Source organism: Carcharodon carcharias, chromosome 4, assembly GCF_017639515.1.
Source record: "Carcharodon carcharias isolate sCarCar2 chromosome 4, sCarCar2.pri, whole genome shotgun sequence".
Classification (NCBI taxonomy): Eukaryota; Metazoa; Chordata; class Chondrichthyes; order Lamniformes; family Lamnidae; genus Carcharodon; species Carcharodon carcharias.
In genome coordinates this window covers 133,797,690-133,825,642 of record NC_054470.1, presented here as the reverse complement: position 1 = coordinate 133,825,642, position 27,953 = coordinate 133,797,690, and the positions used below count along the sequence as shown (strand labels likewise).

At 40.4% G+C, this 27,953-nt stretch overlaps 2 protein-coding genes across 4 annotated transcripts in view; both read left to right on the top strand.

The window, feature by feature from the left end:
* Positions 1–14,982, top strand: part of erap2 (endoplasmic reticulum aminopeptidase 2) — a 63,689-nt gene extending 48,707 nt beyond the window's left edge. For all 3 annotated transcript variants that reach the window (XM_041186653.1, XM_041186654.1, XM_041186655.1), the window contains exon 19: positions 13,871–14,982. In XM_041186653.1, coding sequence (XP_041042587.1) covers positions 13,871–14,023 — 153 coding nt within the window. In that variant the 3' untranslated portion in view covers positions 14,024–14,982. The remainder of the gene's footprint in view (positions 1–13,870) is intronic.
* Positions 14,983–16,724: 1,742 nt separating this feature from the next.
* Positions 16,725–27,953, top strand: part of LOC121277323 (leucyl/cystinyl aminopeptidase) — a 136,912-nt gene continuing 125,683 nt past the window's right edge. Inside the window, exon 1 of the mRNA XM_041186652.1 lies at positions 16,725–17,410. Coding sequence (XP_041042586.1) covers positions 17,389–17,410 — 22 coding nt within the window. The 5' untranslated portion in view covers positions 16,725–17,388. The remainder of the gene's footprint in view (positions 17,411–27,953) is intronic.

Sequence of the window (27,953 nt, the reverse complement as noted above, 5' to 3'; positions counted from 1 at the left end):
TTTGGCTGGATAGACCCATTCAGCTCCCCTGCAGAGGAATGGGGCCAATACGTCGAGGATTCTACTTTCAGGCGAATGAAATAAGGGACGAGGGGAAGCGTAAGGCGATCCTCCTGAGCATTTACGGAAGCCAGATTTACCACTCCAAGCCATTCAGTGAATTAGTGGATCTACTTAAGGATCATTTCCAACCAAAAGCTTTCGTCATAATGCAACGTTTTAAGTTTAATTCTTGAGTGACAGCCCCAGGGGAATCAATCACGACATACATTGAGAAACTCAAACAGTTATCAGAGCATTGCAATTTTGTTATGACCCTAAGTGATATGCTGTGGGATCGATTAGCCTGTGGTATGTGTAACAATACCATACAATATCAGATGTTAGCGGAAGTTGATATCGATTTCAAACATACGATGGAGATTGCACTCGTTATGGAAAGCACTGAGGCAGATGCATTGGAACTGCAGGGCGCGCAATGTGGCGCCGTAGACCAATTAGGGGAACCGGCAGCCAGCCATGGCGCCAAATTGGCTGAAGCCACTGGAAAAAGGGAAGCAGTTCCAGTAAGCTACAGGGCTAAAAGATAGAGACAGTCAGGCAGTGATTCCAATGGTCCAATCTTATCAATGTGGGAGTAACCACACTCCTGAATCTTGTCTGATTTAAGGAGGCTGAGTGCCTTTACTGTGGGGAAAAAAGGACACCTGAGGAGACAATGCAGGGCTAGGCACAGGCAGCTGAATAGCCAATCCAACAAGACGTTACAAGTACACAGTGAAGAAGACCCTGGTACCAGGGTCTGATATTTACTTTCTTTTCAACCTCAAGGATGTTAAGCCAGACCCAATCACCATAACACTCCATGTAAATAGGAAGCCTCTAAATATGGAACTAGACACAGGTGCATCAGTCACTCTAACAGGTGAACACACATTCCAGTATTTGAGAGAGGGTGCCCAGCCTTTAAATTTAGAGAGCACTTCAGTCAAGCTGAAAACATACACCAGGGAAGAAGTAAATATGAGGGATACCACCATTGTACGTGTAAGCTATGGCCAGCACTCTGCCCAGCTACCTACTGTAGTAGTAATAGGTGAAGGACCAGGCCTTCTGGGCCATTGCTAGTTCAAAAAAATTTAACTTGGGCTGACATTTTCCAGATGAGGATAGGTCGATTGTCAAAATATATGACAGTGTAACAAGAGTTAGGCAAAATTAAGGATTTACAAGCCAAAATCTACGTAGACCTGGAAGCCACTCCCCGACTTTTCAGAGCTAGACCCAGTACCATATGCCCTACGTGAGAAGGTCAATGCTGAGCTAAAGAGGTTAGAAGAACTAGGTATTATCCAGCCGGTTCAGTTTTCAGAATGGGCTGCACCCATCGTCCCCGTCCTGAAGCCCGACAAGACTATCCGCATTTGCAGTGAATACAGACAAACTCTCAATCAGGCCACAAAGCTGGCCCAGTATCTTTTTCCACGAATCAAAGATCTTTATGCAAAACTGGCTGGGAACAAGTCATATACCAAGCTGAATATGAGTCACGCCTGCCAATAGCCTGAGTTGGATGACAGTTCCCAAGGATATGTCATGGTAAACACCCACAAAGGGCTTTTTCAGTCCACGTGACTTTCTTTTGGTGTCTCATCAGCATGCGCAATATTCCAATGCATGACGGAGAGCCTACTACAGTGGTTGCCACAGGTTGTGGTATACCTCAATGATGTACTCATCACTGGGGCCATGGAGGCCGAACATCTGGCAAATTTAGAAGAGGTGCTAAAAAGACTTCAAGAGGCTGGAGTGCGCCTCAAGAAAGAAAAATGCACTTTTCAAGCCATGGAGGTGACTTATCTGGAACATAGGATCAATACTCAAGGGTTACACCCTGGTGAGGAGAAAGTCAGGGCCATAAAAGAAGCGCCATCCCCCACGAACGTGTCTAAATATACATTGTTTCTAGGAATAGTCAATTATTATGGGTGGTTATTGTCAAATCTATCCACTGTGCTGACCCCCTTACTCGCCCTACTAAAGAAGCACCACCACTGGTCTTGGGGAACTCCTCAGGAAATGGCTTTCAACAAGGTGAAGCAATTGCTGCAGCTTTCAAGCCTGTTTGTACACTTTGACCCATTGAAGGAACTAATACTGATGTGTGACACCTTTCCATCTGGCATTGGGGCAATGTTGTCCCATGAGATGGCTGAGGCTCAGAACGGCTGATAGGATATGTATCAAGAACACTATCAGTAGCTGAAAGAGGCTATTCACAAATTGAAAAAGAGGGCCTATCAATAGTTTTCAGTGTCAAAAAGTTCCATCAATATCTACATGGGAGACATTTCATGATTGTTTCAGACCACAAGCTGCTGTTGGGCCTCTTTAAGGAGGACAAGGCTATTCCATCAATAACCTCTGCAAGGATTCAGAAGTGGGCATTGATCCTGGCTGCAAACACTGACCAGAGGTACATATTGTGAGTGCAGACGCCCTGATTCATCTGCCCTTGAGAGTAAGTATTGTTATGGCACAGCGGATGGTATATGCTGAGCTGTTCACATCCCAGCCGGAAACTTGAAACAACTGCCACAACTGTTTGCAATTTGTATATTTATTTCGAGATGCATGCCTTGAATTCAATAGCAATTAGACCACTGAACCTTATTGGTATTTTTGTAAAACCAAACTAAATTAAACATTTATTAATAGAAGAAATGATTTTATGCATATACATAGGTCTACAAATTACTACTATGATAACTCCTAGCTCCCCTGATTAATCTAACTCCCAGTTACACCTCGTCAAGGTGAAAATAAAAACACATAGGGCAGAATATTGCCGTCAGCGTGTGGGTGTGGGCCAGACACACCGATGCATAAAATGACATGTGATGACATCGGGTATGTGTCCTAATATTATCATGCGTCATTTCGATATTTTGTTTGGCGGGCATATGCCAGAGTTGGCTGCTCTCAACGGCCTATTAAAGCCATTAAAAAAGTAATTTAGCTTGTTAACAATGCTGCCCGTCCAACCTTAAGGTTGGCGGGCAGGCGAGGAGCCCAAACGGCCTTCGCCTTTTCCAGGAAACCTCATTCACCGGTGGGATGAAGTTTCCTGAAGGTTTCATAAAATAATTAAATAAAATTTCCACACTTCACAAATATGTCCCAGCTCATGTGACACTGTCACATGAGGGGACATGTTTAAATATTTTTTTCCTTGATTTATGAAAAAAAATTATCATCTACTTAATCTCCCTGTAGCAGCTCTGTACCTGAGGGATATTGCTGTGCTCTTTCTTGCGCAGGCCCTGACTCTCACTCCTCCCCCCACCCGCACAGGTAGCACTGAGCACTACCAGCCATGCGATAAGCTGGGTAGGCCTTAATTGGCCCGCCCATGTAAAATGGCGGCAGGCAGCCGACCGCGGGTGGCGATTGGCTCCATGCCTGCTCCCACTCCCGGACAGCGCATCTGCCATAGGAAAATTTCACCTCTCAGATTTTAAGGCAAAGTAACATGACATCTTGAACAGTAAAATTCAAAATGAATTTTCTTAACTTCAATTCTTACAGACAGCAGTTTACGCACAGAGGCTGGAGGCTTTTCACACTTGTGTTAGATCTTAAAATGCCTTCTCTTACACACAACCTTCTTTCCTTTATACATATTTTCCCCTTTGAATGCAAATTCCCGTTGTTTCACTATGTCTTTGGACTTTACCTCTCAAATAATAAAAATCTATCATTGTACTAATTTTAGCAGTAATCTTTGGGAAAAATAAACACGCTGTTTCTTAACTGCTTCTGCTTAGCTGTAACATTTCACCACCTCTTTTGAATTAAAGCTACTCTGGTTTATTTAAAAATGCAAATGTTCCCATTACACCTCACGTTTTAAAATTTCACCCATGTTTACCTATTTAGCATTTCAAACCTAGCTTCTCTTCTTACATGAAAGTCTTCAGACCAGCTGTCTTTAATTCAATTAAGTCACACATGCACACAAACATACACACACAGACAGACATAGACACAGACCCCACTATTATTCTACAATAAATTCCAACAACATTATGAAAATTATTATACCTTCCTGACATACATGTACAACTATTCCTGAAGAAATTGCCTCGACCTTAAACTCTTTGGATACATCACCAGTCTGAACGAAACAAATCAAAACCTGGGCCATTTGGGATCCACTGTTACTCGGAATGTGAGATAAAATCCTTACAGGATGGGGAAATGAGGCAGTTTCAGAGGACACAAAAACCTACTCCATCTGTAAACATGAACTTAGTACAGTACCATCTTGACAACTATGGGGAGCTCAAGTGGGCATTCCTGTGCCGGGCAGGGGGCTACTCTTGATGGAACTACGCTGTTGCCACCTTGGTATCTTGAAAATGAAAATGCTGTCCAGGAGTTATGTATGGTGGCCTGGAATTGACACTGATATTGAAAACCTGGTAAGGCACTGTCAGTAGTGCCAGTTCCAGCAAAACCTGCCAGCCACAGCTCCACTTTACCCTTGGGAATGGTCTGGCCAGTCCTGGGTCCACATCTATGTCAATTTGGTAGGACTACTTATGGGTACAATGTTACTCCTCGTAATTGATGCACACTCTAAGGGGATAGAAATTTTTGAGGTGAAATCACCAACATTGATGGCGACCATCGAAAAGCTGTGACACTGTTTTGCAACTCATCGTTTGCCTTAAGTCATCATGCCCAATAATGGGGCAGTGTACACGAGTACAGAGTTTCAAAACTTCACCACTCTCAGTGGTATAAAACACACAAAGACAGCGCTGTACCACCCAGCATCGAACAGCTTAGACGAGAGAGCTGTCCAAACTTTTAAATCTGGCATGAAGAAACCATCAGGTGGATCTTTAGCAACAAGAGTCTCTGCTGAGTTACTGTACCATCCCACATGCAATGACTCCTGCTGAACTGTTAGCAAAACGCCATCTCAGGATGAGGTTAAGTCTTGTGTTTCCAAATTTGCAGGGGAGGATAGAGTCAAGTTAGTGCAACCAGAAGACAAGTCATGATTCTCACAGTAGAGCTGGGAAGATCTTCACTAATGAAAATGCGTACATGGAAATCGTCGGTAGTGGTCCTAGGTGGATTCCCGGAAGGGTAGTCTCTGAGACCAGACCTCTTTCGTATCAAGTTAAGGATAGAGAGACAGATCGTTCGGAAGCATGTTGACTACTTGAGGGGTAGAGAGGCACTCCCACAGTTAGCATTACCACCAAGTGTTGGCGAACCTGTGTGCACAGAAGATTCTGGCTGACCTGTAATGCACGTCAAAGACATCCCTGGGGAAGCTAATGATAACAAATTGTCTGTACCAGAGGAGGAACCTACTCATATAGTTCCAGAAAATGTTGATCCAGTAGAAGCCTCACAACCTGTTGAACGACGGCACTCTACGCAAATTTGAAAACCACTCCAAAGACTGTTGTGTAATGGAAGTCCAGGTTAACGACATATGTAATTATTTGTAGAATTCAGAAAATTCTTGGTTCAATTGTATAAAGCTATACAATTGTTAATTGAAAAGATATACAAAAGGATTAAAGGGGGAAAGATCAGTTAAAGATCACTTTAAGATCAGTTCGACTGAATAGGCATCATGTGATTTGTTCAACCAATGTGAAGCTAGAGTGGAGAATGAATTCTAAGGGAGGAGTTCCTGGAAGTGGTTGTATGAGGGGCTGACTAGATAAAAGCAGTCACAGAAGCTCTCATGTAAATAAAGTTAATTTTGCTTGACTAAGAAGCCTCCCAGAGCGTGTTTCTACAAAGTGCTCCTCCCATGTTTAACTGAATAACATCAAATCATCAATGTACACAGCACAGTGACTCAGTCCAGCAATAATCTTATTCGTTAGTCTCTGAAAGGTTGCTGGCGCATTTGTCATACCAAATGGCATGACTTTGACCTGATAGAATCCATCTGGTGTTACAAAAGCTGAAATTTCTTTTGCCGTTTCAGATAGAGGTACTTGCCAATATCCTTTCAACAAGTCAATCTTTGTAATGAACTTTGATTGTCCCACTTTCTTAATGCAGTCTTCCAAACATGGAATATGGTATGAATCTGCTTTCGTCACTGAATTCATTTTTCGATAATCTACACACAGTCTTTTTATTCCATCTGGCTTCGACACCATCACAATAGATGAACTCCAATTACTACAACTCAGCTCAATAATGTTATTCTTGAGCGTAAATTCAATTTCTTTTTGCACTTGTAATAATTTTACTGGATCCAACCTATAAAGATGTTGCTTGATTGGAACAGAATTCCCCACATTCACATCATGTACAGCTACCTTTGTTTTTCCCAATTTATCCCCACAGATAGTTCTATGTGACTGCAATAGCTCTCTCAAGTCACTTCGATTCTTATCTGAAAGGTAACTCAGTATTTCATTTAAATTCTTAAGCACTTCCTCATTGTCCAATTGAATTTGAGGAAAGTAAATTTCAGATTCTTGCATCTCTGCTTCCTTTACCTGAGTCATATGTCTTCTTTCTGGTTATCCTCCCTAGCTGAATACTTTTTGAGCATATTTATATGACATGTCCTTCTGGGTTTTTTTTTCTTTCTGGACTTCTTACCAAATAATTCACTTCACTTAATTTTTTTTCAATTTTGTAAGGCCCACTAAACCTGGCTTTTAATGGTTCACCTGTTGCTGGCAACAAAATTAACACTTTTTTCCCAGCTACAAAGCTACGAGTCTTTGCCTTTTTATCTGCTTCTGTCTTCATCATTTGCTGTGATATTCTTAAATGCTCTTAAGCTAATTCACAGGCTCTGTTCAATCTTTCCCTGAACTTTGATGCATAATCCAAATGTGTGGTTTCCGAATTCGTACCCACTAACTTCTCCTGAATTAGTTTGAGTGGCCCTCTCACTTCATGACCATATACAAATTCGTAGGGACTAAACTCTGTTGAGTCATTTGGTGCATCCCTAATAGTGAATAATAAGAATGGAATTCCTCCATCCCAGTCTTGTGGGTAATCCTGACCAAATGCCCTCATCATAGTCTTTAAAGTTTGATGCCATCTCTCTAACGCCCCTTGACTCAGGATGAGAAGCTGACGAATTAAACTGCCTTATCCCTAGGCTGTTCGTTACTTCCCTAAACAACTGTGCCATGAAATTTGAACCCTGATCTGACTGTCATAGTCATAGAGTTATACAGCACAGAAACAGTTCCTTCAGCCCATTTTGTCCATGCCGGCCATCAAACAACTATCCATTCTAATCCCGTTTTCCAGCACTTGGCCGATAGCCCTGTGTGCTATGACATTTCAAGTGCTCATCTAAATACTTCTTAAATGTTGTGAGGATTCCTGCCTCTACCACCCCCTCAGGCAATGTGTTCCATATTCCAAACACCCTCTGGGTGAAAAAATTTTTCCTCAAATCCTCTCTAAACCTCTTGCCCCTTAGCTTAAATTTATGCCCCTGGTTATTGACATCTCCACTAAGGGGAAAGTCTTTTCCTATCTATGCCCCTCATAGTTTTGTATACTTCTATCAGGTCCCCCTTCAGCCTTCTCTGCTCTAAGGAAAACAACCCTAGCCTATCCAGTCTCTCTTCATAGCTGAAATGCTGCAGCCCAGGCAACATCCTGGTGAATCTCCTCTGCACCCTCTTCTGTGCAATCACATGCTTCCTATAGTATGGCGACCAGAACTGCACACAGTACTCCATCTGTGGCTTAACTAGCGTTTTATACAACTCCAACATAACCTCCCTGCTCTTTTACTCTATGCCTCAGTTAATATCCCATAAGTATCCCATAAGCTTTCTTAGCCACCTTATCCACCTGTGCTGCTGCCTTCAGGGATTTATGCATGTGTACACCAAGGTCCGTCTGATCTTCTGTCCTTCTTAGGGCCCTACCATTCATTGTGTATTCCCTTGCTGTGTTAGTGCTCCCAAAATGCATCACCTCACACTTCTCAGGATTAAATTCCAGTTGCCACTGCTCTGCCCATCTTACCAGCCCATCTATGTCATCCTTTAATCTAAGGTTTTCCTCCTCACTATTTACAGCACCATCAATTTCCATGTTACCTGCGAACCTACTGAGCATACCTCCTATATTCACATCTAAATCATTAATGTACACTACAAAAGTGAAGATTAATCCTGTCCCTCAGAAATTTTTTCCAATAGTTTCCCTACCACTGATGTTAGACTCACTGGCCTGTAATTACCTGGTTTATCCCTACAACCTTCTTAAATAATGATACCATATTCGCTATCCTCCAGTCCTCTGGCACCTCTCTTGTGGCCAGAGAGGATTTGAAAATTAGTGTCAGAGCCCCTATAATCTCCTCCCTTGCCTCGCACAGCAGCCTGGGATACATCTAATCTGGGCCTGGGGATTTATCCACTTTTAAGCCCGCTAAAACCACTAATACCTCCTCCCTTACAATGCTAATTTATTTAAGTTCAGCCCCCCTCCCTGATCTCTACACCTACATCATCCTTCTCCATAGTGAACACAGATGAAAAGTAATAATTTAAAACCTCACCCACATCCTTCGGCTCCACGCACAGATTGCCACTTTGGTCCCTAATTGGCACAACTCTTTTCCTGGCTATGCTGTTGCCCTTAATATATTTATAAAGTGCCTTGGGATTTTCCTTTATCTTGCTCGCCAGTGTTTTTTCATGCTCCCCCTTCACTTTCCTAATTACTTTTTTAAGTATCCCCCCTTACACTTTCTATACTCCTCTCGGGCTTCCGCTGTTTTAAGCCCTCTATATCTGCCATAAGTCTCCTCTTTTTTCCTTATCCGATCCTCTATATCCCTTGACATCCAGGATTCCCTGGACTTGTGGATCCTACCCTGCACCTTTGTGGGAACATGTTGGCCCTGAACTCTCACTATTTCCTTTTTGAATGACTCCCACTGCTGTGATGTAGACTTTCCTACAAGTAGCTGCTCCCAGTCCACTTTGGCCAGATCCTGTCTTATCATATTGAAATCGGCCTTCCCCCAATTCAGGACCTTTATTTCCGGTCCACCTTTGTCCTTTTCCAAAACTACCTTACAGAGTTATGGTCACTATCCCTGAAATGCTCCCCGACTGACACTTCTACCACTTGTCTGGATTAGGTCCAGTACCGCCGCTTCTCTTGTAGGACTTTCTACTGGCTCAAAAAAATCTCCTGGATGTACTTTAAGAATTCCACCCCCTTTTAGCCTTTCACACTGTTTCTTTTGGCAAACAATATCTGGTAAAGAATTTGGTCAATCCTTTTTGCTATGATATTTCTCAATGGTATCGCTTCTGGGAATCTGGTAGATACATCCACAATTGTCAGCAAGTACGGTGTTCCACTTTTAACCTTAGGGAAGGGTCCTACACAATCAATTAGGACCCCAGTAAAATGTTCCTAAAATGATGAAATAGGAATTAAAGGTGCAGGTTTTATTACTGCTATTTCCTATCACCTGACATGTGTGACATGTTGGACAGAACCTAACTCCATGTTTGTGCAGTGCAGGCCAGTAAAACTGTTTCTGTATTTAGCATAGGTTTTCTTTATTCCTAAATGCCCCCCTACTGGAGCTTCATGAGCTTTCCTGTATCCAGATGGTATTACTGCCTGATGTATTTCTGCCCACTTCTCATCCACCAGAACATGAGAAGGCCTCCACTTCTTCATTCAAATATACTATCCTTAAGATAATAACATTCTGGAATATATTTCATCTATTTTTCTTAGTAAGCTGTTTGAAATAACTGCTTTTCTTCGGATCTTTTTGCTGTAACTGTATCGATTTCCTTCAGCTAAACACTTCAGTTTCATTCTCCTCCATTCTCTCTTCCTGAACAATCTTATCAAAGATAGTAATTGCACTTCAGCCTCTTTGCCCTGTCTTCTAGCCTCCTCTGCTCCAGCTTCAACTGATGATTTGTGATCGTGTTACCACATAGCCTGGAAACAAACCAGGATGTTCGTCCTACAACACCTCTGTGTATTACTTTTCCACAGGCTGTTCAACTACAGTAGGCATAACCAACATCTGTGACCCAGCTACAACATTTCCTAAGATAAACTGAACCTTGAAATAGGCAATTTCTCCACTATTCTGACAATTACTTCACCTGTTTTCAAGCTGCTTTTCAAATTCCCTTCACACAATGGAATATTTTTTGTTACTCCATGAATTCCAGCTATTAATACCTTTTCCAGCAAAATTCCCCATGGACAACAAATATCACTATCCCATATCTTTAAGGATTGACGAGCTCCTACATCTCTTAGGATTTGTACATCTTTGTCAACTCCAGATATGAAAAGAATTTTCCCTCACAGATGAACTCTTTAAGCATGTCTGCAACCTGCCTTTCAACATTCCTTTGAGTAGGCTGTGAACCCATTTTCACATCTTTGGCTAATTCTTGGGCTTGCTTTTCTACTTGAATAAATGCTACTAGCGTGTCTTGTTCTAAAGCCTCTGTCTTTACAGCACCTTTCATAGTTCCTACTAATCCACAAGGTTTCCCATGTAACATTGATTTTGTATGGCCAATTTTATTACAATGAAAACATTTCGGCTTTCTTACATCCCTTCCACTCTCAGCACCTTCCTTCCTAGTCTCCTGAGAATCTCAAGTTGTTCTTTCTCTTCCTTGACTATCTACCTTCTTCTCACATTCCCATTTTCTATGCATCTCAGGTTTAAAAGAGTGTTGAGAAAACGATTTTGATTTATGGACCAACTCATAAGCATCTACTATCTCTGCTACCTGCCTAGCAGTTTTATCCCTTTGTTCCTCCAAATGGGTTCTTAGTACTAAAGGAAGTGAATCTTTAAATTCTTCCAAAAGAATTACTTCTTTAAGGGATTCATAGGTTCCGTCTATTTTTAATGCCCTTATCCACCTATCAAAATTACTTTGTTTGACTCTTTCAAACTCAATGTAAGTCTGACCAGGCTGTTTTCTCACATTTTTAAATTTCTGTGTTTGCCTCTGGAACCAACTCATAGGCATTCAGAATAGCCTCCTACACTGCATCATATTCCCCAGCTACTTATTTTGACAGTGATGCATATACCTCATTTGCTCTCTCCACCAAGCTAGACTGTAATAGCAATGTCCAAATTTCACTTGTTTAGCTATCTTCTCAAATGAGATAAATAATGCTTCAACATCTCTTCCTTCAAACTTTGGAAGAACTTGTACAAATTTAAACATCTCTCCATTGGATTCTGATCTGGAAATAAGTTCTTCTTCACCTTCTTAAACTGGGATTCTCTGTCCCTCTCTTTTTCTCTTTCCTCCATTGCTAATTCCTTCAGTTCCAATTCCCTTTCCTGTTTTCTTTCTTTCTCCTGCCTTTCTGCCTGTTCACTTTGAAATGCTCGTTCCTTTTCCTTTTCTCTCAATTCAATCTTTTTAATTTACAACTGAATATGAGCCCATTCCAATGACCCACCCCTTGGAGAACTCGGTCTCTCAGGTATTCCTTCCAATTTCAAATGCTGTGCTATACTTTCAATTATGTCTGATTTCCTTGCCCCTGCAGGTAATCCTAATTGTAGCTTATGTGCCAATTCCATTAACCTAGCTTTAGTTAGCTTTTGTAAACCAACCAAGGTTATAACTTCAACTCCCAGACAAGTCTTTGCAACTGCCAAAGCCATATTGCAATCTCATACTTTAAAATCGCACGGTACCACTCCTGGTTCAGTATTCTCCTCATCCCCATTGTCTTTAAATTCACCAATTCCAAGTCAATCAAGAAATTATTCATTTAATATCCCAGACAAGCCCCTCATTTTGTTATGACATGGCTGATGGCAAATGCCGAGCTGCCCAAATTAACTAGCCTCAGAGCTAACCTGCCCCATTTCTGTTCAGCAACTATCCTGATAAATTCTAAACTCTATAGAATTCCAGTAATTTTTACCACACAGTGCCTTTTACCTTGGGGTGTCTTCTGAGGCTGACAGCAACTGGGTCTTCAGGTCTGGCTGTGTTCACACTGTCTTACTGGAGTTCTGCCCAGCTATCCTGCTGCCTTCTGGGAGATCTGACCGACTACCGCCAGCTAGGCATCAGTATTTTCTGAAATGCATTCCTTCCCTTTGATCTCTATTATTTCAACCAGTCTCTTCAGAAATGCTTGCTCCCACAATTGATTAAACTCGTTTCGTTACCCTAGCTCTTAGACTTGTAAAAACAACTGTACCCTACCTTTAGCTTACTTACACCTTTCACAACCTGCATACATCCCCCTTTGAACTACAACAACTCAATTCAAAAACACTCCTGTTATTGCTTTATGTAAAACTCTGATTGAAGTTCCTCTTGGTTCATTGACATATCAAAACAACTTCTTACTGTTGGCTTTAAACTCTCGCAGTCACTCTGGCTTTTAATTCAGTTACTATATTTACACGCCCAACAGCCTGTCTTCCAGTACATAAGAAATATGACAGGGTTATTAACAGAAAAAAAATTACATTTTCTTGTTTTCTTGACATTAGCAAAGCTTGTGGGATCTTGGGCTTCATAAATAGAGGCATTGAGTACAAAAGTAGGGAAGTTATGCTGAACCTACAAAAGTAGGGAAGTTTGCTGAAGCTCTGGTTAGACCTCAATTACAATAATGCACCCAGTTCTGGCCGCCACACGTTAGGAAAGATGTGCAAGTCCTTGAGAGGGTGCAGAGTAGATTTACTAGAATCGTTCCATGGATGGGTGTGCTGGGGCTTAATTAAAGGTTAGGTTGGAAAAACTGGAGTTGTTCTCCTTGGAGCAAAGGAGATTGAGGGGATATTTGATAGAGGTGTACAAGATTGTGACAGGCTTAGATATGATAGACAAAGAAAAACTCATTCCGTTAGCAGATTGTACAGCGACTAGGGAACACAGATTTAAGATGTTGGGCAAGAGATGTGGGGAATGTGAGCAGGAACTTTTTATGCAGCAAGTGATAATGACCTGGAATTCGGTGCCTACGATGGTGGTGGAAGCGAAGACAATCAGTGATTTCAAAAAGAAATGGGATGGGCTCTTGGATGAAGTTAACTTGCTATGGGGTTCAAGCAGGGGAGTGGAACTGACTGGATTGCTCTGCAGGCAGCTGGCATGGACTTGATGGGCTGAATGGCTGTCTTCTGTGCCCTAAATGACTCTGAGTCTGTGATCTAGATTTTTCTGCCCTAGTAGAAAAGGCTACCAAACACCCACCCAATGATGATCCTGCCATGAATAAATGGCAATGGGAAAAGCAATAATAATAAAAACAAAAAAACTGCGGATGCTGGAAATCCAAAACAAAAACAAAAACAGAATTACCTGGAAAAACTCAGCAGGTCTGGCAGCATCGGCGGAGAAGAAAAGAGTTGACATTTCGAGTCCTCATGACCCTTCGACAGAACTTGAGTTCGAGTCCAAGAAAGAGTTGAAATATAAGCTAGTTTAAGGTGTGTGTGTGGGGGGTGGAGAGAGAGAGAGATGGAGTGGGGGTGTGGTTGTAGGGACAAACAAACAGTGATAGAAGCAGATCATCAAAAGATGTCAACAACAATAGTACTAATGATAATAATGATAATATTACAAAGACATTTTAATTCCATTTTATTTTGCCACATACTCATCTAGTTTTTTTTTTCAAGGTTATTAACTGGCATTGTGAAAACAGCTGCTCCAAATATTGTAGCCATAAATAGGTTACATTCTGAAACTCGACCGAAGGAGAGCAAGTTAATGTTTTTAAAGTATGTATTCAATGGTTGTGGGTACTCTAATTCATAAAAACAGCTCAATGGTGGATGCTTGTTTTTCAGGTGGAGCTGTTTTTTGATTCTATAAAGGAGCAGAGTTCCCAGCTCAGATGCACCCAGCTTGCCCTGGAAAGCATTCAGAAGAACATCAGGTGGCTGGAGAGGAATCTGCATATTCTCAGAAGCTGGTTACTGAATATAATTGCAAAACCATAAGGGGTTTGACAAATCATTGATGGATTTGCAGTGATTGATTCGCAGCTTATTTCTTTCATCTGATTTCAATGGTTCCAGAATATGGGCTGTAACACACTTGTCAATGTGATTATTGTCATTGTTAAAGCAATGGATATTCGACTGTAAAAAGTGATACAACTATATTGTTGTGTAACACATGAATACTGTCTAATCCCTACAGCAATAACACGTTATTTTACAATCATAGGACCACATTAAAACCAAATCATGGTCTTTACTTCACCCACTTCAACATGAACATAAATACACCATCCAGTATGACACAAGATGAATATATGTGACAAACTACCAGAAGCATTCATTTAAATCAATCACTTGTCCATAGTAAATAGAATATTTACTTATTTATTCAATACTCTGGAAGGTTATTTACATGGGTATTCTGTATTGTAAGAGTTTAGATTGTTTTCACAGATGGAGCCTGTGTTTAAAATATAGTTTAGTTCAATTTGCAGTGCTTGAATTATTTTAAAAATAAATTCAGTCTTTTTAACCAGTCATTGCACTCTGGGCCTCTAAAAAGAAAAAAATAACTAATGTTTCCAAATATCTTTTTAAAGTTAGCCTTATGACAATTTTCTTTTGCAAACTCTTTTATATAGTTCAGTTCCTCCATTTTATCCTACTTCTCTATCCTACGTTTAACTTACACTGGTCACAGCTACTCTTGTTGCTTAGTTCCAATCATCAGTCATTTTGAAGAAGGTCTCTACGTAGTGACAGAAAGTTTGGGAATTACAGGCATTGCTTATCAGAATCTAATCAAACGCTTTCTATGTGATTCTTATTTGTTTACAAAACACTCCATGCTGAGGACAGTGAAATACTCAGCATACGCCACGAATGACACATTGTTGCTTTCTAATTGATGGAATAATCTGTTTGATTCTTACCCATTACAGTGTCTTTGATAATGATTGAATTGTGGAAGCAATTTGTTTTCTTTTCAAGTCACGTGACAACTAAGAACATAAGAAATAGGAGCAAGAGAAGACCATATCCTATCGAACCTTTTTACTGATTTTTTTGTGAAATATCTTTTTGTTCCTCTTCATATGTTTTGATTTTATCCCAAATTCCCTCTTTGCATTCTTTATTCTAATCTTAACCCCTTTTCTCCGAAAAACCTGCTTTCTCACAAGGCTTCACAAGCTCCTTCAACAGCACCTTTCAAACCTGCACCTACTTGGAAGGACAGGGTAATAGGCACATGGGAAGACCACCACCAGTAAGTTTCCCTCCAAGCCACACACTGATCCTGAATTGGAAATATATCGCCGTTCCTTCACTGTCACTGGATCAAAATGCTGAAACTCCCTTCCTAACAGCACTGTGGGTGTACCTACACCACATGGACTGCAGCAGTTCAAGAAGGCAGCTCACCACCACCTTTGCAAGGGCAATTAGGGATTGGGTAACAAGTGCTGGCCTAGCCCACATCCCATGAAAGAATAAAAGAAGTGTCTAAAAATTTAAACATATAATATACATTTATTTTGGTAATGTTACGTGAGTGCAAAATGCTTAAAGAAATGCGTTAAAACAGCAGCAAGAAAGGGATTTTGTATGTGAAGCATCAGACTGATAATTTTGCTGACTAATTTTTAATCTTTTTAAGACTTTCATAAATAATGTAAACAGCCCCATGAATATATATTTTGGGCATTTAACATAAATGCTAAAGTGAATAATGATTTGCGGTTTAACAGCTTTGGCTTTGGTAAATACATGTGATGTGGTGTTGAGTCATGCAGAACGAGGAAGGTGGAAAGGTTCATTTTGGATTAGAAGGGAATTAGCTGATTAAAGTGCTACAGTTTTTGGTGTTGCTAACCCAGAGAGGGTAAGAAGTAAAAACAACACAGGATGCCTGTGGAAGTCAGATGAGGGCAAGGTGAAGCTCAGTGTTTTGGGCAGTTGAGCAAATTCACAACTAACCACTGTGGAAACATTTGTAAACAGACATTGCAAACTAACTTAAAAGATAAAAGCAAAAAACCATGGATGCTGGAAATCCAAAACAAAAACAAAAATACCTGGAAAAACTCAGCAGGTCTGGCAGCATCTGTGGAGGAGAGCACAGTTAACGTTTCGAGTCCGCGTGACTCTTTAACAGAACTAAGGTAAAATAGAAAAGGGGTGAAATATAAGCTGGTTTAAGGTGGGGGGTGGGGGGGGGGGGGCGGACAGGTAGAGCTGGATAGAGGGCCAGTGATAGGTGGAGATAACCAAAAGATGTCACAGGCAAAAGGAGAAAGAGGTGTTGAAGGTGGTGATATTATCTAAGGAATGTGCTAATTAAGGGTAGAAAGCAGGACCAGCAAGGTACAGATAGCCCTAGTGAGGGTGGGGTGAAGGAATCGAAAAGGCTAAAAGGTAGAGATAAAACAATGGATGGAAATACATTTAAAAATAATGGAAATAGGTGGGAAAATAAAAATCTATATAAATTATTGGAAAAAACAAAAAGGAGGGGGGAAATCGGAAAGGGGGTGGGGACGGAGGAGAGAGTTCATGATCTAAAATTGTTGAACTCAATATTCAGTCCGGAAGGCTGCACCTAACATATATATGCTTGCCCCTCCTCCAAATAAAAGCGGGGTTGTGGGAGGACCAACAACTTTGCTGATAACAGCGATCAACACATTTGAGTCACATTTCTAAAAGGCTGCCGCCCCACCACTAGGACCTGTTTATTTCTTGTAAAATGCTTTCTTCATATGGGAATAGATTACAAAAATTTAAATGACTGAGTGCCATTTAGTCTATCAGGACGTTATTAAGGAGATGATCTGAAACTCGGTCAGTGAGTGGCAGGCAGTCTCTGCAGTGTGTAGCTCGTCGATTGACCTATAGTGCCTGTCTTGAAGAGACTTAGAGATGAACTTTAGATTATGATATTACTCTGTCACCCTCACTTTAACAGAAACCTCTGACATATGAAAACAGTTTAGGGAAGTGGAAAAGAGACGCCATATCCATAGATTCCCCTGTAGAGGGAGTATAGCGTGTGAGTGCAAAAAAAGAAACACAAGTTAAGATGGTCGACATCAGGCTGCCTTTGAACCGCGCAGTTTGGAAAGAGATGGCCACATAAAGAAGAATTCTCCCATCGTTCAGGAGGCCTTGTGCATTTAAAATTTCCTCGGGAAAGTAATAGGTGGCACTATATTTCAAGTGGGACAGTGATCATGTATTTTCCCGTTTAGTCAGTGGTTCTTGCAGCGAGTGCGGGTTGTTTATTGCTGTCACGGTTTGAGCTGCCCTTTAACTGCATCTGTGGAAAAGGATCGGAATTAAGAGCGAAGGCCCCGGGCAGAGCCATGGAGCCAGGCTTCCACAGCGGTGAGTAAACCATCTGAATGTTGCCGGTGTATTTGTGGCAGTGACATTGAAGCAATGATGAGGGAAAATGTTACAAAGTTGGTAGCAACTGTTGGGCGAGGAACACTATTGAAGTGATGGGGTGAGAAAAATAATGCATATTGTGTTGGATGTTTTCAAACTCAAATCTCTTGCAGTTATGGGTTTATTTGTGAAATCTGCATTTACGCTTCATTTCGGCAGTACAAAGGCAATTTAGTTTGATTCTTGCTTCGGTTGTGGGTTTGACTTTCTACTGTTTTTGCAATATGTGGAGCGTATAAACGTTTTAATTTCAAGTCCTTTCTAGGTCTAAGCTGGGGCAATTAATCAGTGTTCCCAATTTCCTGGGTGGTTCCATGCTTTTTTTATAGTACAATCCCACACATTTCTTTTCAACGGGACTTCACTCCCGAGAACAGATGAGATTCCTTGTGAACAGGAAATTATTGGTGCACAAGATCAAACAACAGCACATAAGTGGAAAAACTCAGCAGGTCTGGCAGCATCGGCGGAGAAGAAAAGAGTTGACGTTTCGAGTCCTCATGACCCTTCGACAGAACTTGAGTTCGAGTCCAAGAAAGAGTTGAAATATAAGGACTCGAAACGTCAACTCTTTTCTTCTCCGCCGATGCTGCCAGACCTGCTGAGTTTTTCCAGGTAATTCTGTTTTTGTTTTGGATTTCCAGCATCCGCAGTTTTTTTGTTTCTATATTATTTCTAATGTTATTTAAACATATCTATTGTTACTCTGATATCTGTTCTTTCTGCCAACCGATGCTAGTCATAACTATGACTGGGAGAATGTTTTGCAACATTAATACTGTTTCCTTTTCATGCATTGTAGACCTGCAGGGCAAAACTGGCATTGCTAATGAGTAACGGTAAAGAGAAAGTTGATGGTCACTGTAAAATCCCATGTAGAAACTGCGGCAGCTGCACACACACAATCATCAATTTGTGATCTGAATGAAGGAAGCAATAAAACACAACCGTACAATATGTAAATTTTGCAAATATTTCAACTTACAAGGAATTTCAACCTCACCTTTCCACGACAGTGAAACAAGCAAGTTTAAATTTAAAACAGCATTTCATATGATTGAAAAAGCCAGTAATTTAGTCAACGACAGTTTGGTTTGTCACTCCTCATTCGAAATGATGGATTATATGTGCAGGTGAACATTGTGTTTGGTAAGGTGGTAGTTTGCCTCGGCACTATTGTTGCCTAACTCTCCATAAAGGTTAGAAGGTGGCCCATAAAGACATCCAATCGTGTTTCTGATGTATGGGCCGCACCCTAGCTGTGAAAGCAGCTGTTATGCTGATCCACGCCCCAGTGTGTGTTTAGAGTATCCCAGTCGACTTGTGGCTATGAATTGAAAGTTTTCACTGTAGGTAATCCAAAGTATTTTTTGTTTTTAAGTTCAAATTCTTAATAATTTATACAAAATTAAAATTTAATAAAAATTGATTAGAATCCAGTAACAAATAATGCACCTTTGTGTAGTTTCCAGTACTGTGTACCTTAGTATGCTCAGCCAATGACTGGCAATTTCATGATTGAGGTGTGGGAAGAGAACTTACTCGAAGCTGGGAGCAATACAATATGGTAAAAGTTGATCTTTTTCTCTTTTTTACCTGGCACGCCCACACCCCAAAAAGTATCATAAATTCCGATTTCTGTAACAGTTGCACCTGATTGGCTCAAATGTTATCTACATTAAACAGCAACAACTGGAGAGGCTTAGGAAGCATAAACATCAAACGTGAACATAGTGCCTGGTGAGGCTTTTACTGGATTGCACTGAGGATGGATGGAAGCAATGAATCCAGCATAAACAAAACCTAAAAATGACAAGAAGGAAGTCAAAACATTGAAATTATCCCAAAATAATCTTTTGAAAACATCATGTTTGTTTTCTCCTTTTTATAGCATGGAAACTTGTGGTTTCAACTACAATAGAAGTTTTTTTTTTAATGCATATTTTTAACATTTAAACTTATTTATGATATCAGTGTTTTATTGTCTTTTGAATAGCTTTCATTAACACTTTGTTTGGAGGCCTGTTCCAGTTTAAAGTTGAATCCTAACTGGCAACAAATCCACTGACATTGTACTTGCTAACTTGCATTGACACTTGGTCCAGCAACAGCTTGTTTTTAAAAAAAATCCTGCTTGTTTTCAACCCTTCCGTGGCCTCACTCCTGCTCATCTCTATGTTGTGTTTGAGGTCACTATGTCGAGTTAGAGAATGATTATTTTTGTCTTTTTGTCTTGTGGTTTGGCCTATCATGCACCTTTTTATTTATGGGTGATTTACACTCTTCTTCTCCTTCACTACACAGTTTTGTTTTGTAAGTGGGTGAACATCATTTGTTGGTTGGTCTCCAACAAACATTTTTTTTAAATGGACAATAAGATTGACTTTTTAGGGGGCATCCCAGGACTTAGCATTTAAGCCTTGCCACTTTGTCCCCAGCAATAGAGAAACACTGACAGGGCTAACTGCCAAGGAAGTCATTTTTGGAAACAATGAATACAATTTGAATTTTGTTGAAACAAGGTTAAACACTTGGCTTTTATTGTTAATTTGGCTGAACAAAACATTTTAAATGGCTGTATTTAAGTATGTTTGTTTAGTAAATACAGATCTTGCATGTATAACTAATTTGAAATATTGCCATCGTTTTACTTTTGAATTATATTTTACACTGTAATCTAAATGTATTTTCATTTCAGCTTACTAGCTTTCACAACCATGGTTGTTTTTGGATTAATGTCATTATCAAAGATGGATTAAAAGCAGATTTTTTGGGAGTGTATAACATTCGCGCCACACATATGCTAGGCAATAACCATCTCCAACAAGAGGGAATCTATCACCTCTTGGCATTCATTGGCATTACCCTTGCTGAATCTCCCACCATCAACATCCTGGGGGTTACCATTGACCAGAAGCTGAACTGGACTAGCTATATAATTACTGTGGCTAGAAGAGCAGGGTAGAGGTTGGGAATTCTACAGAGAGTAACTCACTTTCTGACTCCCCAAAGACTGTTCACCATCTACAAGTGTCAGGATCCCTTCCTGTGGGTGTTCCTATAACACATGGACTACAGCAGTTCTGGAAGGCGGCTCAGCACAATTTTCCTTTTTTAAAATTAATTCATGGGATGTGGGTGTCGCTGACTAGATCAGCATTTATTGCCCACCCCTAATTGCCCTTGAGAAGGTGGTGGTCAGCTCCCTTCTTGAACCGCTGCAGTCCAGGTACATGCACAGTGCTGTCAAGGAGGGAGTTCCAGGATTTTGACCCAGTGACAGTGATGGAACAGTGATATGGTTCCAAGTCAAGATGGTGTGTGACTTGGAGGTGAACCTGCAAGTGGTGGGGTTCCCATACATCTGCTGCCTTTGTCCTTCTAAATGGTAGAGGTCACAGGTTTTGAAGGTGCTGTCAAAGGAGCCTTGGTGAGTTGCTGCAGTGCACCTTGTAAATAGTACACATTGGTCCCACTGTGTGTCGGTGGAGGGAGCAAATGTTTAAGGTGGTGAATGGGCTACAAATCAAGGGGGCTGCTTTGTCCTGGATGGTGTCGAGCTGCTTGAGCGTTGTGGGAGCTGCACTTATCCAGGCAAGTGGAGAGCATTCCATCACATTCCTGACTTCTGATTTGTGCCTTGTGGATGATGAACAGGCTTTGGGGAGTCAGGGCATGAGTTACACTCTGTGCAGAATTCCCAGCCTCTGACCTGCTCTTGTAGGCACAGTATTTATTTGGCTGGTCCAGTTGAGTTTCTAGTCAATGGTAGCCCCCAGAATTTGATAGTGGGGGATTTGACAATGGTAATGCCATTGAATGTCATGGGGAGATAGTTAGATTCTCTTGTTGGAGATGGTCATTGCCTGGCACTTATGTGGCAAGTAACATTTGTACCACGCATCAACCCAAGCCTGAATATTGTCCAGGTGTTGTTGCATATAGACATGGGTTGCTTCTGTATCTAAGGAGTCACAAATGGTTTTTATGCATTAGGCAATCAACAAATGTCTCCATTTCTGACATGATGGAGGAAAGATTTGTTTTTAAAGTTTGTTTGGCTGGACCCCTGGGTGCTACTGCATTCTCGCTTTGTCTGAGGCTTCAGGTACTAGAACGTAACTTGCTGTCACTCTGCTTTAACTCCCAACAACCATCAGTTGCAAGCAAAGTATTGTACTGTGCAATATGTAAGGTAGCTGAAAGTCAGTGCGACATTTGGGACTTGTAACTGTACACCACATGACATTTTGAGCCAGGTTGGCATTTAGTCAGCACCATCCTTCATCACTCTTGCCAGGCATAATTGTCCTATTTGTTTTCTAACTCAAGTTGCATGACAGGGCTACAGGAGCAAATACAAAGGCTGGTTCACAGCTAAGCACAATACTACTATTGCAGATATATTTTGGAAATATTCTTGTAATTTTATTAAACATAAAAGAAAAGAAAACGTTCATTACATAAAAGCTCAATGTTTTGGAATTCAATTAAAATATTTATGATCTAACAGTTTAGGTCTTCCAAGAACCAATAGTGGGCTTTTATTTGAAATGCTGGTGGAATCTTGAAATCCCAGCGGGATTCCTGCAATGGAGTTGGCTCAGCAGTGACCTATGTAGTTCATTTACAATATCAAAGCTCAGGGCAGCACAAGTGATTTGATCTGTGGATCACAGGGTAGTGCCTTTGTTCAAAAACTGCTCAAAGAATGAGCCTCCCTTCAAGTTCAACCATGCCTTGGGGAGAAAGTTCCAAACAAAGACAAGTGTCATGCTTTGAGATGTTTTTGGCATTTTGTTTTATAAACAGAGAAAGGACTTGTGTTGAAATGGGATTGTTTTAGCAAAAACTTCATTTGAGCTGTGGATCACTAGGTAAGTGAACAATGATTACAATGTAAGATGGAAAACTCTGTTGGTGAACCAAATAGTAGATCATTGGTGAGCCATGTTTGGTTATTCAGAAAGACTCCATGTTTCTATGGGGGCTATCAAAAAGTATTTTAAAAATTGGAATACAGACGACAAAAACAGATAGCAGTGGAGCCTTCAGTTTGGTCAGATAGGTTTTGTGGTTTTTGTCTTAAATCAAGGCTCTAAGTGGGCTAGCAAATGTGTACTCTTTTGTACTGGACCAAGAGCCTCTCAATATTTTGTGTTCTTTTATGTTTTACTTTTCAGTTAAATAAAGCATCTCAAGCATGTCACTTGCCTACTGTTAAACATAGAACAGAGTACCCACTCTATTTTCTTCTACCCTTTTTTATGCTGGTTTACTAAGTGGCATTTCCAGAGATCTGATAGGTCATGTGCCACTCTTGGCTGGGATATAGTTGATGGGCTGGGTAGGTAGAAGAGAAATATCTAAATCTGCATGGTGCTCTGAATTATGCCTTGTCGTCACTGCATTATCAATGTGATGAAGATAGAAAGACTCAATAGGTAAAATTTTACCTTTTGCAATAAAACCTTGAATGGAAAAGGAGTGACATTGTTTGAGCAGCTTTGTACAGATTTTTACTCATAGTCATAGAGGTCTACAGCACAGAAAAAGGCCCTTCTGCCCGTCGAGACTGCGCCGGTCAAACAAGTACCTAACTATTCTAATCCCATTTTCCAGCATTAGGCCCATAGCCTTGTATGCCATGGCATCGCAAGTGCACATTCAGATACTTCTTCAATGTTACGAGGGTTTCTGCCTCTATCACCCTTTCATGTAGTACTTAAGCCTTCCCAGGATGCTTTAGAAACTTCTCAAATACCAAGAGAATGGACATTACCTTGTTTTCAAGGCCCACCTATTCAACACGTGTGCCTAGTTGAATTGCAATGATTGGTTTCTGCTTTTAACCTTGAACCTCCCTCCCCAATTCTATTTTTTTTTCAGTTGACTAGCCTAATGAAATGTGCACTTGTGTGTATGTGTTGTGCATTTATGTGGGTATTTATGCTGGTTCTACTGGAGAAAATATTGTAAATGTTTATAGAATTTATTTTCATTTGTGGTTTGTGTAAAATATTCGAAATTCTTTCAAAATTCGAAATAGACTTGTGTATTTCTGAGCTTGCTCTCATGATGTCAGGAATATGATTCAGGTACAGCCCATTTTACAACTGCCAGCTGACAATGATTCTCTGCAGACTGTGTGCAGTATAATCAGCCTGATATCTCCTTGCAGACATATTCATGGGCAGATATTCAGAATACTATTATTAATTCATGTTTGTTTTATTCAGACTTCTAGAAAGGACCTGCATCAGGCCATATTTGTAATTACTTAAAATGCCTAGGGTTAGCACATCACAGTGAACACAGGTCATGAGCTGTCAGCACCTGCTTTCATGCTAGCTGGTTCTGTTCTGGACTAGCATCCTATTTAAAGAAGGCAATCCCTTTTCTATGTCAGAAAAACTGTTGTGGCTTGTGTGATTTCCTTCCTTCTAGCTGTTCAAGATGCTTCATCAACTTAGTGCATTTCACTTTTTATGGTTGCAGCTTGTAAGGGGAATGATGATGAATCCCCTTCCAAGATGATATTGCAAAATTCATTGCTTGGAACTGTTTGCCTTGTTTGGGTGAAATAATCCACTCCCCAACTACCTTTTCAAATGCCACTTTATTTGTATTGTTGATTGTCATCTTTGATCCAACATGCAGAAAGAACTCTTTATAAGTCTGCTAGTAGATCTTCAGATGGGTCCAATTTGAACAAATGTATGTTGTAACAGCTGTTATAGATTTAACAAGAACAGATGTCATTTGCAACCTCAGTCCTTAAGACCAATCTTTCTGTATTGGCAAACAGAACATGTTCTGATATAATTGTGTTTTGATATTAGTGTTCAGTTAATGGTTTGGCCTCATTTGGTTTCATGGTTTCCAGCAGTATTTTGTAATTGCACAGGGTTCTCCTGCATCTCTTATTTTTATTTCATTTTCTCTTGGTCCTGGCTAGTCCAGAGAGTCTACAGAAACACTTGTAGGAAATATGAACAAGTATGCCCCTTTGTGTGATTGCACGTTTGTTAATAGTCTATTTTTAGCTCCTATATACCAAGGGGACAAGCCAGTCCACTTCATAATCAAAAACATATGTGAGTTAAATCAGTTTGTTTTGATCTGCACTAGTAAGGATGTTGATGTCAGTGATAGTGTGTTTTGCATGTAGACTCCATCCATCCCTCTGTCCTAGTGTCCTGACTGATCAGGTGGCTTGACACCTATCTAAATTGTACCTTGTCATATGCGGTGTCTTTAGCCATTGATCCATTATAGTGAGGGGTAATGTTTACTCCATGCACTCAATGAAAGCTTTTCTGCTCTGTGCTGTCAGTGGTAGCTGACAAAGAACTAGTTTGTTGATGTCCATACGTTTGTAGCATGAAATGTTACTCCATTTTCCAATGCTTTTTAAGGGAACACTGGTGGACAGTGTTTGTATCTTGTGTGTATGTATCTGTGGTGCTGTTCTATTACCTCTGCTACCTGGGTTTGAATCTGAAAGAGACAAAATGGGTTAACATCCTTCCTTTCAATAAAAAGTCTTCTAAATTATCTCTGTGGATTTGGACATTGATCAGGGTACAAAATACACTAGGGTGGTGGGAAAATTTTCTCTCAACGTCACAAGTGGCCTGTTTGTTTTTTAAAAAAAAGCAAATATGGGACAAAAAAAATTCAAGAATTATTGCCCGAGTAAAATATTACATTACATTATGGCTCTTCCGTGGTATGGGCTCACAGGCTTCTTGTTGAGAGGAGGTAAATAATGCAGAGTTGTGATTGAAGGAGCAGTGAATGTGGGAGACATAGAATCTGTGACTGGAGAAGCAATTCCTCACAGATTCTCTCTCTCTCTCACTCTTGCTGCTCCTTCAGAGACAGAATCTATGATTGGATTCTTGTCCGCCTGCCCAGCACTGAGGCTCTTGTTTCTTTAACTCTACATTAAAAGGATATTAAAGTGAGTTTCCAAGTTCCTGCTTCGAGAACAGTTTGGATTATAATTTACATCTTTGGATCGAAAGAGCCCCTGAAAACCAAGATGTAGCCCTTGAGAAAATCTCATTGGCCTCAAATAAGAAAAATTACTTCGACTCCTGACATTGATGATACTAGTGAATATACTGTAGTACTATTGGTGAGCTTATTTACTGTTCCAGCAGTTTTTGTAGCTGTAAGAACAGAACAATCATTAAGCAAATTTACTAGCCTTTGACTTTATTCTAAAAGAGCTACAAGACTATTTTTTAATATGTATTTGTTTTAAGGCTTTCCATGCTTAAAATTTCATGTTGATTTTATCCACACAGGGTCATTATTTATATCTTTGTTAATTGAGCCACTTTTTAAAGCACTTAAGAATATTTTATGATATGCCAGGTGGTAATTGCCGGCCTGACCAAATCCCAAAGGGAAACTTGGCCAAGCTATCACATCACAAGAAGGTATGTGAACTGAAGTCAAAAGTCAAGACTCAACGACCGCTTCTGGAGATTTTAAATATTAAATTAAATCATTTATTAACAAAAAATATAAACACACAATAAGATTACAGTTACATTGTTAACTTTAGTCTTTAACAGTTCCCAAAAAGATTTTTACTTAGCTAGACTCTCAAAGAAACACCCCTTTTCAGGCAACAATCCCAATAGATTCTTAATCTATAAAACATCCAGTAATATTACGGCAAGGCACCCACTGTTGCTATAAGGGAGGTATTCTACAAGCTTCTCTCTCCCTCTCACTCGACAATGGAAATCCAAGGCTTATAACAAAACCTTGCTTTCTGGAACAAGCAAACATTTCTCTGGGGTGGCTAGAAGCTGCCTTTTCACATTTCTGTCTTAGCACAGCTCACTTTTCAAGATCTCACATGGCCACGCACCATACGGCTTTCAATCCTTCCCTAAGTATATTTTGTCCCCTTTTTATCTTTCTCACACCCCTTTGGAATTCAAACCCTTCCAAATATAAGAGCTTTAATTTTTCCATCTTATCTTTGCTTTTGGATCAATAAAATTTGATATCCCCACTACTTGTTACCTGTGAACTCCTGCAAGATGCAAATATTTTCCTTGTCACCTTCTAATTCCCCTTTGAAATTCAAACAACCCCTCAACTTATCTACAAATATAAATGTTAACTGTAACCTATTTACCTATGCCCCATATTCGCTCATCCATCCTGTTTACAATTTTTATGTTTCAAAATGAAACCTGGATGTTCTGATGTAGAGGAAATGGAAATATATCACTGTGAAGATAAATGACTGATGATCTGAGGTTTGAAGATAATGCTTCCCATATGCATAGGATCCCTGATTCAGCAGGCTATCAACTACTGCAGCTCTGAGAGAATCCACTTATTCTGCAGGCAGTCCATAAAGAACTTCTATGTACACATGGTCACTGACCAAAAGTAACAATAATAATAGTGACAGCTAATTGTAGTTTCTTCTTGTCATGAAAGGATGCACGCCTCAATATGGTCTGTAAGCACTTCAGAAATGAGTATATGTTGAATTTGCAGATGTCGTCTTGTTCATTGTGTTTTAAGTCTTGTCCGGTTTGTTCTAAAATGAGGAAGAATAATTGCTTTGTTAAGTAATCCATCAAGATTACTGATGTCTTTACTTTCATTTTTGCTCATATTCTATGTGTGGGTGGAGAAGTGGCTATATTACCAGATGATTAGCAGTTCTACTGCGCTAGAAAAACTCAGTTGAATTCTATTACACTCACCTTGGTTGTTTTTCCTAGCGGGGCCTCCATATTGGGCAGACTATTAGTTTTGATGTTCCTCTCCAGATCTGGCTGGGGAAGATTTATGCTGTACTGGGCTCTGCTGTCCTTTGCCAAAGCTCCTCACTATCGCAGAATCATCCTGAAATACAGTGGATGGTCATTTTCTCCCCTGCCATCCATTTCCATGAACTCCTCTCTGCTGACTCCCTATCCTCAGCTCTCAAAACAAGGGAAATGAGCCCATGAATATCTTTTTATCACTAATATTCAGAAAATCTAGTGAACTGTGTCTGCTGCAGTGAAACCTCCCATTATCTGTGAACCCACATCCTTCTCTAGCTTCTCTCATCTTTCCCCATGCCCTCTCCAAGCTTATCTTCTCCACCATTATCTCTGAAGTATCTGATGATTTGTCCTTGGTTCCCTCCTACTCCAGATTTACAAGCAGCCCGTTGATGACATCATCTGAAAACATTGCATAAGGTTTCACATGTACACTGACACTGCTCTACTTCTCCACTATTTTTCTCGATCCTTCTACTGTCTGTGTTGTCAGGCTGCTTGTCCAATATAAAATCCGGATGAGCTGTAATTTCTTACAATTAAATATTGGAAAGACTGAAGCCATTGTCTTTGCCTATGCCACTGCCACCCCCAAACTCTGTTCCCTCATCACTGATGCCATCCCCCTGTACCCTTGGATTGTCTTGACTACACTGAATTGGGTCCAG